This window comes from Plasmodium berghei (assembly GCF_900002375.2).
Source record: "Plasmodium berghei ANKA genome assembly, chromosome: 14".
In the NCBI taxonomy this organism is placed as follows: Eukaryota; Apicomplexa; class Aconoidasida; order Haemosporida; family Plasmodiidae; genus Plasmodium; species Plasmodium berghei.
This window is the reverse complement of record NC_036172.2, coordinates 2,209,050-2,234,177: the sequence shown is the minus strand read 5'-3', so window position 1 is coordinate 2,234,177 and position 25,128 is coordinate 2,209,050. Positions and strand designations below refer to the sequence as shown.

Sequence of the window (25,128 nt, the reverse complement as noted above, 5' to 3'; positions counted from 1 at the left end):
AACGAAAAAATAAAAATAAAATTACTTTTTATGATGCATTTGCCCCAATAAGATTGAAGCATTTATGTTTACAACTTTATTTTGATATCTTTTTGTGATTTTCTCTTCGTTTTATTTTATTTTATTTTTTATATTCGAAGGGAGTATATACATTACGAATTTATGTACCATTAAAAATGTTCACACACGAGTTTCACAATTTACATAAAAAAATAAATAAAAGAAAGAAATTACATATTATGTTGCACTATCTTTCGCTCTTTTTTTTTTGTGTCCTTTTTTTTCTTATTTTTTAAACCCTATTATTATAATGATTATTTCAGTTTAATAAAATGAATTTTAACTACAACTTTACCTGCTAAATATTTTATACGTTCATTCCTTTTCCCCTATTTACTATACTAACCATATATATACTATCTATGCATGTACGTAATATATTATATGCATGTATAAGTTTATATGTATACATATTTATGTGTATGTACTTAGTATTATCATATTTATGTACATACATATTTGTAAATTTACTTAAACATTATACAAACTATATGTAATAATAATATAATTATAATTTAACTAAAATTTACGTATACTTTATTAGAGATATGAAATTTTATGTAAGAATATGCAAACATATATATTTTATGAAAATATTATGAAAGTATTATGCAAAAGATTATAAGTTACGCAAATATTACACACATTTACACTTTATATATAAAAAAAATTGAAATTCATTTAATGTATTTTTATGCTTGCATTTTTTAAAATTAAATAATTTATAAAAAAAAATAAAAATAAAATAGAAAAATATTAATTTACAAATACCAAATGTTCTCAAAAAATTGTTTGATTTCTTTAAAGGTTAAAACATTTGGTGGTTTCTGTTTTCATTTTTTTTTCTTATTTGTGCTTTTCACACTTTTTTTTTCATTTTTTTTCGCTTTTTATTTCCTGTTACATTAATAAAAGTAGCGCACATAAAAATGTTAATAAAAATGGAAAATTCGTTATACACTTTTAATCCCTTTTAAAATTAATACGAGTTCTTAAAATATATAATTTAATTGCCTATATTTTCTTTAACCACGTTTAATACTTTATTTAAGTGAAAAATAAACAAAATTAATAAATATAATCAAATGTCCTTAAAATGCTCTTATAAATTAGGGTATTTCTTTTGCGAATAATTTAATTTTTTTTAAAGTGTCACACAAAATTACACATTCTTATATGTATCACTTTTGTGCTTCAATAAAAAAAAAAAAAGTAAAAAAATGAGTTTATAAAAAAATATTTCAATTTTATCGATAAATGATTTATTCTCTTGGGGATATAAAACATTTTTTTTTTACTTGAAATGTATTGTCAACATAGACAGTGTAAAAGAAAAGTGCATATATAGATACCACTTTTGTCGTGGAATCATATTCATTTAAATTTTAACATAATATCATTTTCGCACAATGAATAAAAATATTATTTTATAAATGATCAGAGAAAATTATCATATAATGTTTATACAAATTTGCACACGGAATGAATAAAGCAAAAAAATGTGTTTTTTATCATTTTCTTCAAATCACAGAAAAAGAATTGGTGCAGAATATATATAAGCGCATGTGTTTGTGTGCAATATTATTATTTTTAAAAATACAAGCTTTTATTTTTATCCTATATATGGATCCATAATTATGCATATACACCCTCTTTTATTTCTCTCTAATTTTTCATAGACAGATATAAGCACATTCATTTGCACAACCCCAAATATTATTAGATATATTATTAACAAAAATAAGAACTAGATTAATGAATAATATTGTCCTTATAAATTTAAAAGATTACTTGAATGACCATTTAAAAAATTATGAACATGAATATAATAATAAACAGGTCAAACAAAATGTACGAAATAATGCGAAAAAAGTTCGAGAAATATTTCTAAAAACTTTATCAAATGAAGAAAGAAATAAAGGCTTCGATATTTCTGAACAAAATAATGCTGAAAATTACCAACATGATATAACAAATGAAAAGGATTTATTTGGGTATAAAGATTATTTATATACAAAGTTGATAAGACAATTGTATTTGTTCCTATGCTCAATGGGCGTCAATAAAAGAATTATAAATGAGAATATTTTAGACGAAAAAATCGCTAATACTTATCAAGAAAATTGTCAAAATAATTTTAATTTTAACAAAATGTACAAGTATACATATAATTATAAGAAGATGGAAAATGTGGATGTTATAAAATCGTTAAAAAAATATAATATAAATAAATTTGACGAAAAATTGCAATTTTATTCATACAATTTTAGTAATAAAAACAGTGAAAAATGCGAAAAGGATTATACCAAAACAAATTTTAATATATGTATATATTTACCTACAAAAAAAGAAATCGACATTTTATTTATTATAGACATATTATATGATTATTTTTATTTTAATTTATATATACCTATAACAACAAAAGAAAATAAATTAGTTTTTTTTCCATTTTGTTTTAAAAATAATATAATAATAAAACATCATTTTAACATTTTTGTTCCATACCTTTATATATATAAAAATACATATATGGAACAAAAATCTATAAAATTTAATTTGAATTCTTTAAATTTAATAACAGATAAAATATTTGATTTGGAATTTCAAGAAAATAAAACTATTTTTTTTATTCCATTAATCGCATATAACAAATATGGGTGTAGAGTTGGTAGTGGGAAAGGATATTATGATAGAACATTTACAAGTCTATATAAAAGAGCAAAAATAAATAATGAAAAAAAAAATCAATTTATAGATCAAATAAGTAATACAGCTAATTCTTACAATGTAAGTGAGACAAAAAATTTAAAAGAAAACAATAATAATGAAACTGAAAAAAATATTCAAAATATGTTCATTAAAAAAAATAAAATAATTGATCATATAAAAGTTAGTGTATCATTTGAGGTATTTTTATACGACGTAGATTTTAATGAACCAACAGATATTATATTGGATTATATAATAAATGAAAAAAATATTTATAAATTTTTATTTTGAGGATTTGAATTTTTTTTTTTTTTTTGAATGTGAATTTAACTTAGCATACTCTCCTTGGAGCCTATATAGGAGAAATAAATGCACAAAAAAATAACCAAATAAAATTAACAAAAATTAATATTAGCAATATTTTTTTGTATAACAAATGAGTAAGCATACATATATGTGTGTCTACACACATTTTAATAATTCACAGTTTGAAGAAATAGACAAAACATATGTTATTTATTATATGCTATTTTTCTTTATATACTCTTTATCAGATTCTCCATTTATTTGTGTATTGTTACTTGAATGAAATTCAAGCATATCTAAAAAAAAGTTAAAAAATGCAAAAAAAATATATCATGACTTAAGAATATTTAATAAAATTAGGCATGTATTATGAAAAGCTTAATTTAAAAAAATATTAAAATTACCTGACTCTGTGAACGTAAAATTATCATTATTATCCTACAAATGAGGAAATAAAAAATATATAATTATAAGCGTTGTGTATAATCCGGGTAATTTAAATTAATAAAAATACAAACTAATTCGTAGTGTATAAATATTTATATTTCAAAAAAAAAAAAATTAATATAAAGGAGCCCAAACAAAGGAAATATTATTTTTTAAAATTTATTTACCTGTTTAATATGAGCTGATAATTCCATTAAAATTCGTTCCTTATTTTCCAAATCTTCTTCTAGTTTTCGAATAGCTACTTATAAAAAACAAATAAAATTAATTATGATAACTTGGTATATTTAAATTGGGTATAATATGCATAAAAAACGTGCTAGCATGTATATATGCCCATAATAAAAAAAATGAATTTTACATTTTGGAGAGTTATTCTCAGATGGTATTTCCTCTACTTTATGGGAAACAGATCTACAAATAAAAATAAAATATAGTTGAAATGATATAAATAATAAAAAGTATCAATATATGTATACACACGCAAGTAGGCATAAAATAAGAAATGTATTATAAAATTTTCCAATAATTACTCATTTCGATTGTAATAAGATAATAGCATATTAAAAACAGAGGTATTCACATTAAATGAGTGAAAAATCGAAATAATTGTTAGTAGCTTGCTATTTGAATATTTATGTTTTAATTTATAAATATTTCTTAACAATGTCTCAATAAAAGATGGATCATTATATTTAGAACAACTCAAGGCATATACTATGATATATAAATCTCTATATGTAAAATTTATTAGTTCATTAGATAATATATTATTTAATTTTTCTATATATTTTTTTTTAGATAAAAAAATTTTTGAAATACTTATATATAGTAATACTTTTTCTCGTTTTCTTAATGACTTACAATCATCAAGAAATAATTCATTTAAACAATTTTTAAATATAATTGAATTTTCACATTTATTCATATTATTTATATTATAATTTAGAGAATATAAATGTATCAAATAAACTTTGCTTGTTATAGGTACTAGATCAAAAAAATTCTTAGTCATTTTAGTTGTGTTTTCATTTTCGTTCCGACTTATATAACGATTCTTATTTTTAATATTGTTTATAGAATTACTATAAGATTGTAATAAAACACCTTCAAGCGTTTGGAAAAGAGATATACAAAAAATGTTATATTGTAAAGAGTTAAACATATAATTAGTTATTACGTATAAAATATTTTGACCACATTCTTTAAATTTTTTATTTTTTATTCCTTTCTTAAAATTGTGTAAGCATTTTTTTAATGCACAAATTATTATTTGATTCATAATATATATCATGTATTTTATTTCGAAAGTCATATCTTGTAATCGTTTTTCATCGTATTGATCATTTTTATTCCCTTCGATTTCATTTTCTTGGTTATTCATATTTAATAAGTCTAATCTTTCTGCACATTCTTTCTTTTTATAATTATTAATTTGGATATTTTCATTTTGTTTTTTAACGCATTTTTGTTCCTTTACAAAATCTGCATCTTCTTGTTCTCGAACAAAATTGTATGAATTAAAATAATGAATAAAATGATTATCAATATATGATAAATTTGTTTTAGTTAAATTATATGAAGAAGTTGTTATATTGCAATTTTGATTTGTGAGTATATGATTACGACATGTTTTTGAAAAATTCGAAGATTCAAATGAATATTCATTTTTATTCATCATCATCAATGTATTGAAAGATTCTATATTTGCTTGATATGATAAATTAATTTTTTCTTTTTCCATTTTTAATTTATTAGTACACATTATGGATGTTAATAATTCAGCGTAGCTAGCTAATTGAATTATAGACATTCTTTTTTTTATTTTATTTTTTATATATTTTAAAATATATAAAGAAAAATAATACAAACTATTTGTTTCTATTATATTCTTACTATTTAAATATGATAAATTAAAAAGATAATTTGATATACTATTTAAAATATTTTTGTTTATTTTTTTTCCCAAAAATGATTGTATATCTTCTGTAATTTCTTCATTCGATAAGTTATTATTTTTTTTTTGTTTCAATATTGTACAAAAATAGTTGTATAAATTTTTATCATTTATACATTTTATATATTTATGGTTATTGTCTTTTGTTAAATTTATTTTTTCAGCATATTCTTTATTATTCACACAACTTAAATAAACTAATTTTTCAGAAAAAGATAATTTACTTTCTTTTTCAATTATTGCTTCCATAATATCTTGATGGAAATTATTAAAAAGGCTGTTATATTTTATTTGTTCATTTTTTTTTTTTCGAAAAATTTTACACAATGTATATAGCAATAATCTTTTATCGTTTTCTATATATTTAAGGAGTGTATTCCCATTCACATTTTTATTCCCAAATATTATTTTTTTTTCTTCTTCATCTTCATTAATATTAATATTACTACGTGAAACATGTTTGCATTTTATTGTATATCCATTAATATGACTATTTTTACAACCTTTTACATTTATGGATATATTATTTTTTTTCCTACCACAAACACCATTATGCATGCCCCTTACATGCAAATTCTTCCATCCTTTTAACAAAAATTGTTCATATTCCAACTTATTATAAATATGAACATTTCTATAAATATAAAAATCCCATTTAAATTTTACAGCCCTCTTACATAATGGTTGATAAAAGCTACTCATATTTGTCTGGTATTAAAAATGTAGTTGCTTTATTTTCAAAAGGATAGAAATGTTTGTTCTCTTTTCTATTCATAATTATATATATGGCTGTGAATATATATTCACGCATATTTTCCACTACGCTTATACGTATTACATGAACGAATAATTATTTTATTTATTTCTTCATTTTTGTAAGGACAGAAAAATGTATATATTTATCACATTTATCATAAATTATTATATAATTACACGTTAGCTAAACTATTTTTATTTTAAAATTATGTTATAGTTTTTTTGTATTAAATTTTATCTCGTTACTTTTACATGTTGTGAAGTAGGATGAAAATATCATAAAAAAAAAAAACACATTTATATGTCGAATATATGCATAAATATGTGCCTATGCATATACTTATCGTATTTCCAGTTTGAAGATATTCTGCGCAGTTTTTTATAAAAAACTATATATATTGTATAGAGCATTAAACATATATAATTTTTTTTTTTTATACCATATTATATTATATATAGATGGTAGTATTTGTCGTGTGTTAATTATAATAGATTTGAAACCCAACATAGTAAATTACGAATATTATAGCCATTTTATTTTCCTACAATATAAAAGTGAAAAACATATTAAGATAACCAATTGAAATAATAAAAAAAATAAATAATATTTTCAAGGTTTATACTCTCCACCCATTCTTTTCCAAATGTAACATTTTTTTTATATACAGCAAAAAAAAAAAATCTTACTCCGATATTTTGGGGCTCCCAAATATGCAATCATAAATGTATCCATTATTTTACATATATATATAAGGCAATATAAAAAAAAAAAAATTAATAGATGCTATAATTCTTCTCCTTACATTGATTATACTTTTGCAAATGGTAAATTTTTTATTTGCTATTTTTTGGCTTTATATATTTAGGAGAAATTGATTTAAAGAATAAACCTTATTTCATAATTTATTTTTATTTACATTATTGTGTCCATTGAGTTATATATTATTGTGATTTTTTTGCTATTATTTGTACATATATATTATTTCTTTCCTTTGTTCGTTATATATTATATACATTTTTTAATTTTGTAGAATATTAAAAATATTTTTTTTTCTTTAAAATTTAATAATTTAATAAAATTACAATATTGTAATTTTTTTTCATTATTATATGAAATATATTCAAAGAAGCCGTCAATCATTTACTTCCCCATATATTGTTCAAGCAGATATAGAACAAATATATTATGAAGAGCATATTTAAGAAAGGGGGGAAAAAACAAAGAACACATTATTAAAAGTTATATAATAATATAAGGTTTTTTTTGTGGAGCTATTGTATGTATCATATTACATATGACCATATGTGCATATGCACATATATATAAAATAAATATTATAGCCTATCAAATTTCTTATTTTTTTAAGTATTAAAAAATGCCCCCAAAAAAGGAAAATACCAAAAAAATCGAAAAAGAAAAACAAAAAATTGTTGAGGATAAAACATTTGGACTCAAGAACAAAAATAAAAGCAAAAGTGTCCAAAGGTAATTAAAAATATTATCCATTTATTTAAAAAAAATGCATGAACATATATATTCAGAAATATTGGTTTCTTTATCTATTATGTCTAAAGAGCATATATATATTACGGCCCCCCACATCGTTAATTTTTTAACATATACTGGATTATTCTATAGGTACATAAAGGGAGTTCAGCAGCAAGTTTTTCAAACAAAAAAAAAAACAGAAGATAAAAAAAAAGAGGAAAAGGAAAAAGAAAAATTAAATCAACAGAAATTATTATTAAACTCGATATATCAAAGTATATATAAATAAACAAATACTTGTGTGTATAAGTGCCTATGCGTATATGAAAATATATAATACAACATAATTCTCCCTCAAGTTTTATTGTTTCTTCACATTTTTATTACCCTATAAATTGTTCATTCTATTATTATATTATTTTACTGGGCTTTTATAATTTTTAATACTTTTTCTTTATTTTACAGAAACCGAGAAAGTCAAAAAAATAAATGAAAATGCTGCTGCTTATGACCCCAAAAAATCCAAAGAGTCACAAAAAATCGATATATATACAGACGTTCGAGATAATAAAAATGATAAAGAAAATGATACAATAGACCAATGGGATATAAATAAATTAACAGAAGTTATAAATATTCGACATAAAAATGTAAACAAAACAGATATTATTTGTAAATATTTTTTATCTGCAGTTGAAAATAAGGTATAATTAAAATTAGCACCCTCATTAAAAATTAACATATTCATATAAAAATTATAAAAAATTATAAAATATTAATAATAATTTACAATATTGTTCATATATTTTTTTTTAGCAATATGGATGGTTTTGGGTATGTCCAAATGGAGGAGATAATTGTAAATATAAGCATTGCTTACCTCAAGGTAAAAAATAAATAAAAAAAATGTGTATAATATTTTTTGTCATATTAACAATATATTTGAAAACATATATGTTATCGATTTATTTAATTTATATTTACTATTATTTTATTGCCATTTATTTTTAAAATGTATCATGTCTACATTCATTTACTACTTTTGTTATATGTTGTTATAGGGTATGTATTAAAAAAATCGGAACCTGTTAGTAATGAAAAGGATGAAAAACCATTGGAAGATATTATCGAGGAGGAGGTTAGTTTTAATATTGTTTAAAAAATAAAAATATATATAAAACCTAGAAACATAGTCATATGTATAACTTTTTATATTTAAAAAAATATCTATACACTTTTTAATTTTTTAGAGAACTCAATTCATAAATAACGGAACACCCGTCACACTTGAGTCATTCAAAAAATGGTTATTAGAAAGAAATGAAAAGCAAAATATTAAAAAAGATGACCAAAAAGATAAAACTGAGAAAAAAGGAAAAACCAATATACTATCAGGAAAGGAATTATTTACCTACGATCCAACGTAATCACATCTTTAAATAAATATTACGTACATGTCTGTATATCTCCATGTACATTCCTTTTTATATATATACTAATAATCATTTCCTGTTTTATTACTTCAGATTATTTATCGATGATGATAATGCTGCAAATACCAATGAATATGATGACTTATTTTATGATGATGATGATGATAATAAAGAAGATACACCAGAGAAAAAAAATGGTATCAATGGGGATATCAATGGAAATAGTAAGAACTATATACATTGCCTTCAATTGTTTATTTATATATACATACATATATTTATATCGTCCTTATTTAAATTATACTTTTCCCACACTCACTATTAGGTAAAAGAGAAGATGATGTTCCAATTAATACCGAACTTTTTATTGATGACCTGGTAAATATAAATACTTAAAAAATGTGGTATCCTCATGTTTTTATATTTGTTTTGTCTTTATAAAAAACTTGGCATATAAAGTATATTAGTAGTATTCCATAAGTGTGAATAATAATAATTACTTCGATAAAAGAAATGGATAATCATTATACCCATAAATATATGTATATTTTTTTTTTTAACAGGATGATTTGGATGAATTAGATTAGTTAAAAGAAATTTTGAAAAAAAATACAAAGTCTCTTAAAATTGGCATAAAAAATTGTGATTACAAATATAAATTATGAATAATTTGATGGACAACATAATATATATATATATATATATATATGAAATTGTCATATTTTAATTTAATTAAAAACATTTTTAAAAAATTTTATTAAAATCATATATATGTAATTTTATTTTATCATTTTTTTTAATATATTTATGTTTTATTATTATTTTTTAAAATTAATGTAAAAAAAAACTCTCTATATTAATTTTGCTTTTACTATCATTTCATTTTAAAGAAACTTGATAACTTATAAGGGTTTACATTATCCTAAAAAATATAAAAATAAATATTTACTATACAAAATTTTGATACATGCATGAACATTTTTATAGGTATTCTTAAATAATACATAGTGTACATTATGAGTGGTACCAGTAGGTTAATATAAAACATATATTATAAGCATGTGAATAAAATAGGGTTAATATGATATAACTTACATCTTTCTTTCTCTTCTTATTTTTTCTATTATTATCATTATCACTATCATCTGATGAAGGGTTTCTTTTTTTACTTTTTTTTTTCACATGATCTGATGACGCACTACTTGAATATGTATCATCACTACTGCTAGTAGATTCTTTATTTATTTTTTTTTTTTTTTTATTTTTTTTGTTTTTTTTTTTTCTTTTTTTTGTATCTCTTTCAGAAGAACTGCTACTATAGCTGCTACCATAACTGGAACTACTATCCTTGCTCCCTTTTTTCTTATGTTTACTTTTATATTTTTTTTTTAATTTTTTTATATATCTTTTTTCCTGCTCTTTTATTTTTGCTTCTCTATTTTTATTTAACTCCTCTAAATATTTGGCATTTTCATATTCTTCTAATACACTACTTCCTCCTTGGTTTTTAATTCTGTTTTTCAAATCGCTCCACGTTGGTCTACTTTCTCTGTTTATTTTGTCTAATATTGTTGGCCTAATCAAAAAAAAAACTTACATATATATAATTATTACAAATAAGCATGCAATAATAGAATAAGAAATAAGGAACTAAATAAAATGAATCCTACAACTAAACCATTTAATGCCCACATATACAATATGCAGTAATATATATATGTATATATTCGTGTATTGTCATATTAAGCAGTAAAGAAATATAAAATGATGATACGTTTTATTGTTATTTTTATTTCCAGTATTTAATATTTTTTTTACCCAGTATATTTGACTCTCTGTATTGGGGCTATTAATCCTTGTGGGCGAAAACCTCTTTGCTTCGGCATAAATTCAAAAATTAAAAATATATAACAAAGAAATTATAATACATAACCACACAGTGGTCGATCAGATAACAAAAAAAAAAAAAAAAAAAAAATTATTTCTTTCTATGAATATATATATAATATATATATATGTGCAATGCTTTGGTGTTTATACACTCCGTTATTTATTGTTATTATTTTTTTTTTGGAATATTAAAAAAAATAAAGGGATAGAACATATAGTATTTGATATAATTATAGCTAACCAAATGATTAGGTGATGTGGAAAACAATAGATATACTAATAGCGCACTGCACAATATACATAAATCAAAACATAATATATTAAGAAGGTGTGTATATATTTAAACATATGGAGGAATTTTATTATTATAATACAAATAAATACTTTACTATTTTGCTAAAATGTATAAAATATTCCCATTCATTTGTATATATTTTTTTTATATATAACTATGGTTACATTACCATTAAAAAATTTATGCATGCATAAAATAAAAAATTTAAATATATATTTCACATGTATTGATATTTATTCTATTATTCACATATGTATGTATACAATAGTGCAAACTAGTGAATCAAAGATGCACTAAATAAAAAAGACTTTTAAAAGATATAAATATGTTCTCTGTAAAAAATTAAAGGGAAAATTGTATAAAATGTTTAAAAAAAAACAAAACAATTATACAAGAAAAATATATTTCTTTTCCATTTTTTATGGTATGTATAAAATCCTTATACTTTACAAATGTTGATAGCTTCGATTTGTACATGTATATGCATTTAAAAGATAACATTTAATTGACTATTCACATCTTGTTAAGTAATTAATTGAATATAACACATTCATACAATTTAGTTTTTCATTTGTAACTTTAAGTGAAATGCTCTTATAAATAGAACGATATTTTTTTTAACACGTTTATAATATATGTTTTCTCTGCGTTAAAATAATATAAAGGCTCAATAAAAAAGACAATTTTTTCAATTTTAAAATAAATGCATGCTACTTTTTTTATTCATTAAACAGAAAATTCATTAGTTATTGTAACATCAATTATTATTATCTCATTTATTTATTATAACTTTTTTGGAAAAAAGGGATTACACTTTCTATATTTTATAAATCCCCCATGTTGAATTATTTGATATATTTAAAAAACTTTATGATTAATTAATTTTTATAATTTTGTTTTATAATATTTAAGCGAATAAATAAACGATTAGCATGTAATACATATGTATATATAATATAATTGTGTTATGAAAAATGTCTATATATAAATATTTGTATGTATAATCAAATAGCTATTAAAAAAGTAAAAAAATGTATACAAGTATATATATTGTTATATACAATACCATGGGCATATGATATGTATAATTCAAAACATAAATATTCCTTATCTATAATAAAAAGATAAATATGTTTTTGTTAATTAATTAAAGATATTTACACTTTTATAATTCGTTATTTGTTTATTTTATGATAAAAAAAATATAAATATATATGTAATAAAATAAAAAAAAACGTATCTTGAACAAAAAATGCGCTTTCGAATAAAATAATTTTTTTTTCATTTTTTTTAGTATTTTCCGTTTAAAATATAAATTTATTTATTTTTTTTTCTCCTTTTATATATATTTTTTTTAAGAATTTTATTTTTATGTAAACGATATATTTTTTCATTATATATATTTAACTATTAAATCTTTCTTTATATTATATATACAATTGTGCATATAATATTCACACGTTTCTTATCATTATTCCCATATTAGTCTTTTCGTTTTGGGAAAAATTCCATTTTAAGAGTCACGCATCGTCACTGATTTATTTAATATATATAATTATATTATTAGCCCGTATGGATTTGATAAAGATATTTTTATATAATTAATATCTTTACAAAAATATACATACCAATTTTAATATTTTTTTGTACACATATATATTATATAAACCCTATAACTTTACAGTTTTATATATCTTTAATTCACTTTTGAATAAGATGAATTCAGCAGCAATAGAAGTTATTAACAAATTAAAAAAAGACGATGAAAGTAATAATAAATGTTTTGATTGTGGAACCCCAAATCCTGATTGGGTATCTGTGAATCATGGAATATTTTTATGCATTAACTGTTCAGGGGTTCATAGAAGTTTGGGGGTACATATAAGTGTAGTAAGAAGTATAAAAATGGATATATTTACAGATGAGCAACTCAAATATATGGATAAAGGTGGAAATAAAAAATTTCAAACATATTTAGAAAATTATGGAGTTAACGATTTTATTCCTGAAAGAAAATATCGAACAAAAGCATCTGATCATTACAGACAAATTATTAGATCGATTGTTAATAACTCTAACCCACCATTACCATTACCATTAGATGAAGGAAAACATATTATTAATTATGGAATAAATGAAAATGTAAATTATAGTGATAATAAAAATTATAATTCAAATATAAATCATGACCAAAATTTTGTAAATTCTATAAATACAACTGAAATTTTGGAAAATGTTAGTGCAACATTTTCAAGTTTAATCAATAAAGCCCAAACTATGACTACTAATACAATTAATAATTTAAATAAAAATGATATTATAGAAACGACAAAAGACACACTAATTAATAGTGGTAGTTGGATTACCGAAAAAACCAAACAGATTGCAGAAAATGTAAGTGAAAATCCATGGTGGGAAAAAGGCCAAAGCAAAATTAAGGATGCTACACAAAATGCAAGTGGATGGATTTCTAGTATATCATCAACTGTTTCTAGAACAAATAGTAGTCTATTTTTTTCAAATAACGATAATATGAGCAATAACAACGAGTCCAAAGCAGCGCCAAACACCTCAAATATTAGTGGAAATGGTACAAATGAAGCATAAAATAATAACACATTAAAATTGCTAATAATCATAGTAATAAAACCTCGGAATGAAAATATAAGAAGTAAATTCCCCTTAAAATTAGAATCGAAATACTTCACAAAATTTTAAGAAAATGTAATTCCATAAATAATCTTTAATTGAAGTAAAACCAATAAAACGATGAACACATTTTATATCCTTTATTTCATATTTAAGAATAAATCATATATTCCATGCATAATACGAAAATGCTTTGATTTATCTACGCACGCACAATGAATCTAAATTTTATGGGACTTTATTACAATTTAATTATAATCTCATTTTATATGAAAATCCTAAACTATTAAACATAATAATGCTAAAAGTAAACAAATTTGAAACAGTTAAGCTTTTATATGCACTTATATATACAATGAGATTAAATAAACACGCAAAGGTATCATATCTATATATTATTGCATTTTTCATTACTTCTAGCCATTTATTTACGCGTTCATTTGCTCCATTTTTTCGATATAAATGTTACTCTATATTTATATGTATTTTTTTATACTTTTGCAACATATATTGCAAAATTTTATGATATTCCAAAAAATAATATTTTTTATGCTATTAAAATTTTATTTTTTCCCTGTATTTTATTATTACATAACTCATAATTTGATGTAACGTATTCAATAAACACTATTATAATTACAGCATCAAAAATAAGTATATAATAATACATTTATTTCCATTATTAGTCCTATACCCTCTCACGTTTTTCAAATGTTTATATATTATGTTCAGTTATATTTTTTGTATTTTTTTTAACATGAACAATGTTAATGCAAATGGTTATAACTATTATTTTCCCGCTTTATGAGTATAATAAGACACATGAATTATTTACAAAAATTGAATACTCTATTAATTCCTTTAATTAAATATATTATATAATTAAATTTAAAAAAATAGCTTTTGTATCTATCCCAATTTAAAAAAAAAAAAAAACTAATGCATTTAAAAGATGTCTAGCTAATTTGGGAATTAGTGATAATAAAAAAAAAAAGTCATAAATTTTCATTAAAAAAAAAATATCGCTAGAAAATATTTTTTTTAAAATAAAATTTTTTATGTATACATTTAATTTTTACTTACATAGCTAATATATTATACATAGACAATTGCTCTAGTAAAATGCTCATATTTGACAAAAGAAAACAAAAGAAAACAAAAGAAAACAAAAGAAAACAAAAGAAAACAAAAGAAAACAAAAGAAAACAAAGAAACATGCCTTATAAATTGATGTTGAATTAAGGTTTTAAAAGAAAACCTAACACGATACTTAAAAATTGCAAAAATAACATTATTCTATAATTCACGAAATTATGTTGCTAATAAAAATAGTGGTTGTGTATAGTTTTATAATACTCACGCAATTTTCATTATATTGGCACAATAAAAAAAAATAGCTAAAAAACAAAAAGATATAAAAAACATTGTAAATGTTATAAATATAATAATATAAATAAAAAAAAATGTATATAAATAAATATATATATATATATATATATATATAATTATTTCGAACAAATCTACAAAAAAAATCACAACATTTTAAGAATGCATCTTTTCGAGTTTAACAATTTAAATTATATCAAGCTGCTAATAGACACCTTAATATTTTAAATTTAAATTGCATGTATATTTTTTTAAATATTATTATATGGTAAAATACATATATCAATATATGCATTATATTTTTTAAATAAAAAAAATATACAATTTTATTATTTATATATCTCCCTATTTAGGGCACAATGACAAGAAACCTATTATTTTTTATTTATTATCATGCTGTAATTTTTATGATATTTTGGAAATTTGGAAATGGAAAAGGTGGAGATGAACAAAAAAGAAATGTAAAAGATCTTATAAGAAGATATGAAAGTATTAATAATTCAAACGATTCAAATTATGAAGATAGAGATAATGCACCAAATAGAAGACAAAATGTTGCATTTGATGATCAGAAACCAAGTACATCATACGCAAATAGAAACGATGATAAACAATATGGTCGTATGAATATGAAAGAAAATGCAAAAAATGATGGTAACAATATGGCAAATGATGAAGATTATGACGACGACAATAGTAAAAGTGAAAAATTTAATTATCATGAGCCTTCTAACAACTATAGAGGAAACAATAATTACATGTATGATTCGAATACCCAGATTCCAATGTATAGCAATAAATCCAATTTATATAGTAGTAATTTTCGAGATCCAAATGAAAATCACTCAAGTGAAAATTATGGTGATCAATACTCCCCCCAAAACAGCCCTAATTATTTAGATAGATCTTTTGATGATTTTAGGAACAAATTAGGACTTAGTTCAGAAGATTTTTCAAGGGAAACAGAGACTTATTCCAATACAACTAATAAACGTAATACTGGCTTAGATAATGATTTAAATTCCTTTGTAACCGATGATATTCAATATACGAAATATGAAAGTACAGAAAATCCTATTAATTCATCTAATCAAAGACGTGATAGTGGAATGAGACAATCACCAAACAATGAATATAATGATAGAAATAATAATAATGGTAATAATAGAAATTCAAATATGTATATTAACCCTAACGAATATGATGATACTTATACCAATTCATATGGATATAATAGTCAGAACAAAAGTATCAATTCATCATATGTAATGAGGTATGGACTAAATGGCGGCAATGATAATATTGATCAACAAACTATTTATTCTAATCCTATAGACTACACAAGCTCAAATAATAATTATAGCTCAAGCTTTGGAGGAAATATAAAGCCGAGAAACATACAACATATAGAAAATGATAACTCTAGTATATTAAATAGCCAAAGAGATTATGAAGATAGTGATAGAAACAGTAGCAGATATGGTGATAATAGAAGTAATCGTCAAAATAAGTCACCCATAAGAAATATTGATCGTGGAAATAAAGGCGATGCACAAAATAGAAGTAAAAGAGTAGCCCATGCTAATAGTATTCCTATTTTGCATAGAAAATATGATGAGGAAAGACAACCAACAGCACATAGTACCATAACCAATAAAATATTAGCATCTTATATAGATATATATACAGCACAGCAAAGAAACATATTTTATAATAAAAATACAAGAGTGGAAAAAAGCCCTATCAAAAATTTTTTTAAAATGAGCAATAGCAATGATAAAATAATATCGGTAACAGAAGAGTTATTAAATAGTTCTAAACAATGCATAATAAAAAATATTAATAAATTAACGAACGAAGTATTACTAAAAAATTTAGCTTTAAATAATACAAATATGATAAAAAATTATGAGCAGGCTGTTTCGTATGTTGTATTTAATTCAAAAATTAAGAATAGGGAATCGCATTTAGATATAAAATCGGTACCATATAACTATTCTGAAGCATATGTAGAAAACTCTTCAGTCATATTACCTAACATGTACATTTTAAATACATATGAATTTATGTTATCAAATCAAAGAATATGTGGTAAATTTAGAACAATAATAAAAAATAAAAAAAGAGACAACAACTTAAAACCAGTAGATGTAGTTTTAATGTTATCATTTGATTATATTAAAAACATGAACCCTATACTTGTTTCTAATCTTATGCAATTTATCAAAACTAAACAAAGTATATATATGAAAAAATATTATTTTAACATTATGGTGGCATTAATCCCATTTATTAAGCCGGCTCTAAAAATATATTATGGTGAAAAGATTTATAAAGATTTAACAACATATAAAATACAATCAGAAATAAAAAATATATTTGACGAATTATTACTTATATCAATAAAATGGGCACAAGCTTTTAAAGACAAATATTCTGCAACTGACAACAAGGTTATTTTAGATATGCATCGAACGATTTCTGAATTTTCAACAAGTAAAACTAGAACATTAAGTAAGACTTTTGTATCTTTAGAAAATATCTTATATAAAGAATTAATAACTAGTGACATGATCGATAATAAGGATGACAACCAAAAGGTTTTAATAAGTTATATTGTGAAATGCTTTAGGAACATATATTATACCACTTTCTATATGATGAGCAATAAAAGAACCTATTAGATAATCCATGTATTACATAATGATAATATTGTAGAAATAAATCGCCCCGAAATATGAATATGCATATGTATGCATATGCATAATTCAAAAATTGCACAAATTTAAGTCTATTCACTATGATTATAAAATGAAAAAATTTACACATGAAATAAACAATGTTTTGCATTTTTTAATCTACTTTTTATTTTTTTTTAGCATGAAACATAATTTTTTGTAAAAATATGCAATATATTTGTTAAAATGAATTTAATAACGCAATTTAAAAAAAATATGCAAATAATATATACAGATTGTTCGTGTATATGAAGGATATTCCCTTGTATTGTTTTTAACCTCTTAGAGAGAAATTAAATTTTATTTTATAATAAATCTTCTAGAATATTAGCAGGCAATTTATCCAGCATTATCTAAATAAAAAAGAAAAGAATATATATAATGTGTGTGCATATTTTTCTTGGATTGGTATAAATATATGTTTACACTTTTGAAGTATGATTTTTCTAAAGTGCAATCGTCATTAGTTGGGTATTTCTTTTTTGTGACAATTTCATTAATTTTATTTACAGTTTTCGCACTTACAATTAATTCATCATAAGGCATTTTTTTCAGAAGATCTTCATCTATATAATAATCAAAATATTGTTTATTTTTAAGGATGTGCTGAATAATTTTTTGGATATAATTTTGATCGTCTTTTTCACTTTCATTATTAAAAGATCGTTTTAATTTTTTTAGATGTGATTTATCATTTAAAATTTTCATTGCTTCTTTAAAATCTATTTTATCAGGTAAATCATAATCTTCTTCACTTTGCAATTGTTTTTCTAATGCCATGAATGCATTTTTAAATGGGTCTAAATTATTGTATTTATTTTTATTTTCATCAATATTTTTTTCTTTTTCTAAAGTTCCACAAAAGGGTATATCATTATTTAGAAGAAAACCTTCTGTTTCGATTCTTCTCATTCGACTAATATATATATTTATATATTTATTTGGATTTGTGTTATTATTATTAGTATGATATTTATCGAATGGATTTTCTGAATCTTGAAAATCCGCATTTTCTAATTCAAGGATGTTGTAATTTCCATCATCAGGAACATAAACACAATTTAACATGTAATTTTTAAAATCATTCCATAAAATGATTAAATTATCATGTTGTATATCTTCTATATTTGTCAAATCTTGCTTTAACAATAAGTCTTTATTTAAATTTAGTATTTTTTTTTTTACAGAATCCTTTGGCTCCCATAATCGAAAATTTTCCATTGATTGGTGTAATAAATATTTTAATTCATTAATTTTTAAGGTATCTAAAAATATTTTATTAATATTTTTTTTATTTAAAAATTTTTTATTACATAAAATTATTAATTTAATCTCTTCAGTGGATAGATAAAAATCAAATAAATAATATCTAATATATGGAAAATTATCAAATTTTATTTTTTTCTTTTCACATACGCATATTTCTATTAATCTATTTCTTAAACTATCTTTTGATACGTCTATTGGTAATAAATAACTTTTTTTATATATATTATTTTTTAATTCTTCTATAGACAATTTTGATAAATTTGAAAAGTCTAGTATTTCATCATTATTATTTTCGAGTATGTTTAGAAAATTATCATTTTTTTTATTTAACTTGGTGTTAATATGTATGTCTTTATTGATACATATATCACTAGTTTCGTTTTTTATACAATCTTCATTATTTTTCTCATTTTTATTCGATACTATTTTATTTTCTTCATTTTCATTATACTTAGCATAATCATCTTTCTTATTTTCCACTATATTAGAGTAGCTTTCGGCATCGTCAGGGTTCTTCATTTTATTTTCACTCTGATCATGGTTTAAATCATTTGGGGAATAAAAATCGTTAATATCTGTTTTTAATCCAAACATTTTTGAATAAAATATAGATTCCTCTTTTCTTATATCATTAGTCCATTGTGCTCGTTCGTTTATTTTTTCTAAATTTGAGATTTTTACATTTTCCCTTACTTCATCTTCATTTTTGATATGGTTTATTTTCTGGGAATTTTCTTTTTTTTTTTCGTCATAATTTTTATTTAATTTATTTTTTCCTTTTATTTTAATATCTCCATCATTTTTATTATTCGAAAATATACTTTTTAAGATCTCATCCATTTCTTCATTATAATTATTTATTCCTTTTTTTTTAATTTTAGTATTTACAGATTCAATCATGTTATTTTCATCTTGCTCAGATAATTCTATTTTCGAATTTTCATTTTGTTCTTCTGATATATCTATTTCATCATTTTGAAAGTTGAAAATATCATTAAATTCGTCTTTTTCATCATCAAATATTTCATTGCCAGGTAATTTATTTTTCTTCATTTTTATTTTTTTCCCACCTTTTTTATTGCGTTTATCATTTGTTTGTTTAAAATTTTTGGTATCTTGTGATACTTCTTCATTTTCGCTATTATGTATGACATCTTTTTCTGTCTTTCTTTTATTTCTATTCTTTAGATTGATAAAATAATCATATTTATCATATATATTATTTATAAAAAAAAGCCTATTTGATCTGTTCATAGGCTTATTATTTTTGTGTAAAAGACTCGTTTCTTTGAAATTACTTCTTGAAACCTGATCAAACGGCGTGATTTCATTTTTTGTATTATTCTTTAACAGCATATCTTTTTTCAACTTATTTTTTTGAAACCATTTAATTTTTTCTTCAGTTATAGAAGAATCCAAAGTGAGGTTAAAAAAAATTAGATTATTTTCTTTTGCATCATGAATATCATATTTTTTTTTTATAATTTTATCAACATATACAATTATGTTCATATTTTTTTCTAAAATTAATTCTTTTTGTTCTTGTTCCTCTAACGAATCAGATGGTAATCCTATATTTATAGTTAATTTATTTTTATGCAAAAGTGCTAATATTTTTATAAATTTATTTTTTGAAATTTTTACATAAACATCACAGTCGATAAAAACACCATAAGGATGAACAGATGTTATTTTCCCTATAAGTTTTTTACCAGTATATAAGTTTTCTAATAATATTCCCTTTTTATTGATATGCTCTTTAATCCACATTGTATCTTCATCATTATATTCATAACTACTATCATTCATATTATTTGTATTCAACATATTGTTGTTGGATAAAGTTGTTGCAAACTCATCTTCAATATTATTATATTTATCTAAATAGTTCGGTACTATTACATTCTTTATCGGAACATAATTTTTATAAGACGGTGGATTTTTATATCCAATATTATAATATTCTTCATAATGTTCTTCATTTACATTATATATTTGTATGTACCTATGTAATAAAAATTTAAAATTTTTATTTTTTAGAGCTAACTGTTTTTGCTCTTTATTCTGAAATCTTACTAATATATCTCCAAAAAAATTCCCATTTTTGTCTTTAATATATATAATATATTTATTCATTATTTTATATGGGCTAAAAAATTTTATTATTTCATCATCATTTACATGAAAAGGTAAACCTTTGCATAACAGCAAACAATTATATCCTTGTTCTTCGACATTTGTCAAAGGTAATGGTAATATATTTTGATTGTTTTCATTTTCATTTAAATTATTTCCACCTAATGATGCTATATTTTCAGATAAGACTTCTTTATTTATATTATCAATTAATGATTTATGGATTTCTTTTTTTCGAAAAAATTTATTGTTTTTTAATTTTATATTTTTATTGCTATATCTTATTTTTCTTTTGATATCTTTAATACTATTCCTTTTAATCGGACTAAAGGAATATCTTCCTTTTTTATTAAAAATATTTTCTATTTTTGTTAATTTATGATCACCCACCACATTTTTCTTTGATAAAACATCATCATTTTTACTAAAGCTTAGACAATTATAACTTTTTACACTTTTCCCAATCTTGTATGACTTTATTTTTTGTTTCTTGCATTCAAATAAAAGCATAGATATAAATACAAAAAGATGAACTATTCTCATATATATATATATATATAGCTCTGCCTATTATTTTATTTCATTTGAGTATTTACTTTTACCATATAAGTATATATATTTGTATACATACAGATGATACTAAGAAAGCACTATATTGTTGCATTCACCTTTCAATTGTTATTTGCTATATCGCTATAATATACTACATACTACTTTCTTATATATTAAAATTATATATACTATTCCTTTGATCAATCATATTGTAAACAGCAATTTTATATTTTCCCTCATTATAAAGAAAAAACAAACAATGTTGTAACAAATTATAAAGCCAAAGAAACTAAATTGCACAATAAATGGAAAAAAAAAATTAAAAAATTATATAGCACGATTCATCATCCTTATGAAAACTTTCACAAAAAAAATATATAGTATTATAATTATTTTCTATAAACAAATTTTTGTTGAAAAAATGGTGAACGATATTACTTTTCCATATATCAAATTTTATAAATATTCGAATTTATTTTGTTGTGTATTTTCTTTATAAAAATTGCATACTTAAGTTTTTTTTCAAAAAAATAAATATACAACCCCACACATGCCATTCACAGGCTTACTATATAAATAATAGCTAGCACATGCGTATATAATATCACATGTCACATTAATATTTTTTCCATTTATCTAATATAATAAGGGTAAAAACTTCAAATTTTCCATTTCTTATAATATTAAAGAGAGCAAAAGGAAAATTGAATTTTTTTTTATTTTTCACCTTATTTTTGGTTATGTTAATATTATTTAGAAGGAAATTAAACAGCCGCCCTATTGCTATCTATACAATAGATATGTTAATATGATTATTTATATTTTTTTCGATTTTTTGAATTCCTTTTCGCATAGTGACACATATTTTCTAAGGAATACGAGATCATATTTATTATCACACTAGAAAAACAAACAACTTAAGTCATTACAAAATTAAAAACCAAAAGGACATGCAACTGGATACCAAAAATACATTCCTATTCTATAATTATTAATATGGAAATTACATTTTTTTTTTAAATTGAAAGAATTTTCATATAAACATTAAAAAATATACACTAATAAAAGAAATTCATAACATTATATTTTTATTTATGCAAAAAATTTGATATTTAAATTTGTTTTAAAAGAATAACAAACAATAAAATATATCCTTTCCCATTATTTCTATAAAAATATGAGAAATATAAAAATTTTACTCATGGTTATTCTTATACATGAAATATAATAAATTAAAAAAAAATATATTTTTTATACAATATTTTATTTAATTAACATATTTTGGGGAAATAAATATAACAAAATCTTATAAGCTTATTAATTTTCTTTCATATTTCTTCACCTTTAATTTTTATACCATCACTACATATTTATTTTTTAAAATAAAAATGCATAATAACAATAAAAAATTGCATAAAAAAAACTAGTCCCTTTTTTCTTTTAATAGTAAATAATAAATTTAATATTATATTATTTTGTTTTTTAAATTATACTTGTATAAACAGTAGAAAAAAATATTTTAATATTATGAGCAAATTATTTATTTATTTTATATATCAATATAATATTTTAAAACACCCCCAAAATAAAATATATATATACATATATAATAAAGTCGGAAGTTCAGCGGACGACATACTCTAAAAATTTAATAACAAAAATAAGAAGATCTTAAAATTGTTATAAAGTTATCATCTTTTTTTCGGATACTTTAACAATATCAAAAGATAATGAAAAAATATCGAAATTAAAATTCATTTGTGAGTAGCGTCATTTCATCATCACTTTTGTAATATCCGTTATTTTATAACAATAAAACATCACAAATACTATAGCAATGATCTTGACTAAGTATTCGTCGACAAAATATATTCTAATTTTTCTCTTATTATGTAAAAATTTCAATACCGATAATGTACCACTGAGCACTCTATAAAAAGAAATGTAAACAATAATAGGCCCCCTTACATGTACTTCATTTGTGTTTCAATTTAAAAATTTCGTATGCATATTGCCCCGCATTTTTTTAAATAATTTATATTTTTTTTTTTCAAATAACCAAAATAATAATCCTTTTTACAATATGATTATTTTACTAAAAATTGCAAAATGATCCACATTGAGTTTGGATATACAAATTAATAATAGCTAAAAGCATACATATTTATGTATAATATTATTTTTATGCAAAATAACTATATTTTTTTACCATTTATATAGAAATAGCTACTTATTTTTTTTATTTATAGATAGTAGTTATGTTTTGTTGTTTATTATTTAATTAATAAAATGAATGAATAAAAAGTTCTATTTCGTTTTATAAACATAATAAAAATAAAAAGATTAAGGTGGGAAATGCGCAAATTATATTATATGGATTTGTTCTTCAATAAACTTTAATAATGCAATATAGAGAATAGCATATTATATCATATTCCTTTTATTATTTTTTTTTAAATGGAAATTAGAAAAGTTGTATTTATTAGCAATTTATATTTTAATAAAATTATAGGATATACTTATATTTTTTATATATTTATTATAAAGAAAAAATGATACACAAAACTCATCTTTGCTACTCAGCGGAGAATACATCTTTTCGAAAATTGTAAATTATGGCATATTTAAAAAAGGTATATTATCAAGATCAACAAAATATTTTTACGAGGAAAGTAAATATAATGAATAAACACTCATTTTCAATAAACATAAATATTTATATATTTTTTTGTAAATTATTAACAAATTCAAATTATTTATAAAAAGAAAGTGGAAAACAATTTTTTGTCTCATTTTAAATATTAATTTATTTAATTTATAACAACCGAGCTTATATGTATAATCCATATTTTCTCTTGAAAGTACGTTGTACAAAATATTTTTGCACTATGCTATAATAATATTTTTATTTTTTTAGAATATTGATTTTGTCGCTGCTTGGTGTATGTATATAAATTTATATATCATTTGCACATTTAATTATTTTGGGAAAACATAAATACGCCTATTTTTCTTATTACTTATATGCTTATATTCCGAATTAAACAAAAAAA

The 25,128-nt window shown here is 21.4% G+C and overlaps 7 protein-coding genes and 1 non-coding gene across 8 annotated transcripts; 4 read left to right on the top strand and 4 right to left on the bottom strand.

Annotated features, from left to right (window-relative positions):
- Nucleotides 1-1,815: 1,815 nt before the first annotated feature.
- PBANKA_1458200 (5-formyltetrahydrofolate cyclo-ligase, putative) lies at nucleotides 1,816-3,063 on the top strand (the record flags this gene model as incomplete). The annotated part of the gene is made up of 1 exon (XM_034567965.1): nucleotides 1,816-3,063. The coding sequence occupies one exon, from the start codon at nucleotides 1,816-1,818 to the stop codon at nucleotides 3,061-3,063; it is 1,248 nt and encodes a 415-aa protein (XP_034424409.1).
- PBANKA_1458100 (conserved Plasmodium protein, unknown function) lies at nucleotides 3,055-6,184 on the bottom strand (the record flags this gene model as incomplete). The annotated part of the gene is made up of 6 exons (XM_034567964.1): nucleotides 3,055-3,124; nucleotides 3,317-3,374; nucleotides 3,483-3,516; nucleotides 3,693-3,766; nucleotides 3,887-3,939; nucleotides 4,059-6,184. The coding sequence occupies 6 exons, from the start codon at nucleotides 6,182-6,184 to the stop codon at nucleotides 3,055-3,057; spliced, it is 2,415 nt and encodes an 804-aa protein (XP_034424408.1).
- Nucleotides 6,185-7,614: 1,430 nt separating this feature from the next.
- PBANKA_1458000 (translation machinery-associated protein 46, putative) lies at nucleotides 7,615-9,747 on the top strand (the record flags this gene model as incomplete). The annotated part of the gene is made up of 9 exons (XM_034567962.1): nucleotides 7,615-7,724; nucleotides 7,878-8,002; nucleotides 8,193-8,431; nucleotides 8,544-8,613; nucleotides 8,789-8,865; nucleotides 8,978-9,150; nucleotides 9,254-9,384; nucleotides 9,486-9,538; nucleotides 9,724-9,747. The coding sequence occupies 9 exons, from the start codon at nucleotides 7,615-7,617 to the stop codon at nucleotides 9,745-9,747; spliced, it is 1,002 nt and encodes a 333-aa protein (XP_034424407.1).
- Nucleotides 9,748-10,034: 287 nt separating this feature from the next.
- On the bottom strand, nucleotides 10,035-11,046 carry PBANKA_1457900 (conserved protein, unknown function; the record flags this gene model as incomplete). The annotated part of the gene is made up of 3 exons (XM_034567961.1): nucleotides 10,035-10,082; nucleotides 10,256-10,736; nucleotides 10,979-11,046. 3 exons carry the CDS (start codon nucleotides 11,044-11,046, stop codon nucleotides 10,035-10,037), a joined length of 597 nt encoding a protein of 198 aa, XP_034424406.1.
- A 2,015-nt stretch (nucleotides 11,047-13,061) lies between these two features.
- On the top strand, nucleotides 13,062-13,952 carry PBANKA_1457800 (ADP-ribosylation factor GTPase-activating protein, putative; the record flags this gene model as incomplete). Its single annotated transcript, XM_034567960.1, has 1 exon — nucleotides 13,062-13,952. One exon carries the CDS (start codon nucleotides 13,062-13,064, stop codon nucleotides 13,950-13,952), a length of 891 nt encoding a protein of 296 aa, XP_034424405.1.
- Nucleotides 13,953-15,739: 1,787 nt separating this feature from the next.
- On the top strand, nucleotides 15,740-18,064 carry PBANKA_1457700 (conserved Plasmodium protein, unknown function; the record flags this gene model as incomplete). Its single annotated transcript, XM_034567959.1, has 1 exon — nucleotides 15,740-18,064. One exon carries the CDS (start codon nucleotides 15,740-15,742, stop codon nucleotides 18,062-18,064), a length of 2,325 nt encoding a protein of 774 aa, XP_034424404.1.
- A 359-nt stretch (nucleotides 18,065-18,423) lies between these two features.
- PBANKA_1457600 (RNA-binding protein, putative) lies at nucleotides 18,424-22,066 on the bottom strand (the record flags this gene model as incomplete). The annotated part of the gene is made up of 2 exons (XM_034567958.1): nucleotides 18,424-18,471; nucleotides 18,644-22,066. The coding sequence occupies 2 exons, from the start codon at nucleotides 22,064-22,066 to the stop codon at nucleotides 18,424-18,426; spliced, it is 3,471 nt and encodes a 1,156-aa protein (XP_034424403.1).
- A 1,564-nt stretch (nucleotides 22,067-23,630) lies between these two features.
- Nucleotides 23,631-23,930, bottom strand: PBANKA_1457550. Its single transcript, XR_002688194.1, has one exon. It is a non-coding gene; the product is annotated as an ACEA small nucleolar RNA U3 (small nucleolar RNA).
- Nucleotides 23,931-25,128: the final 1,198 nt, after the last annotated feature.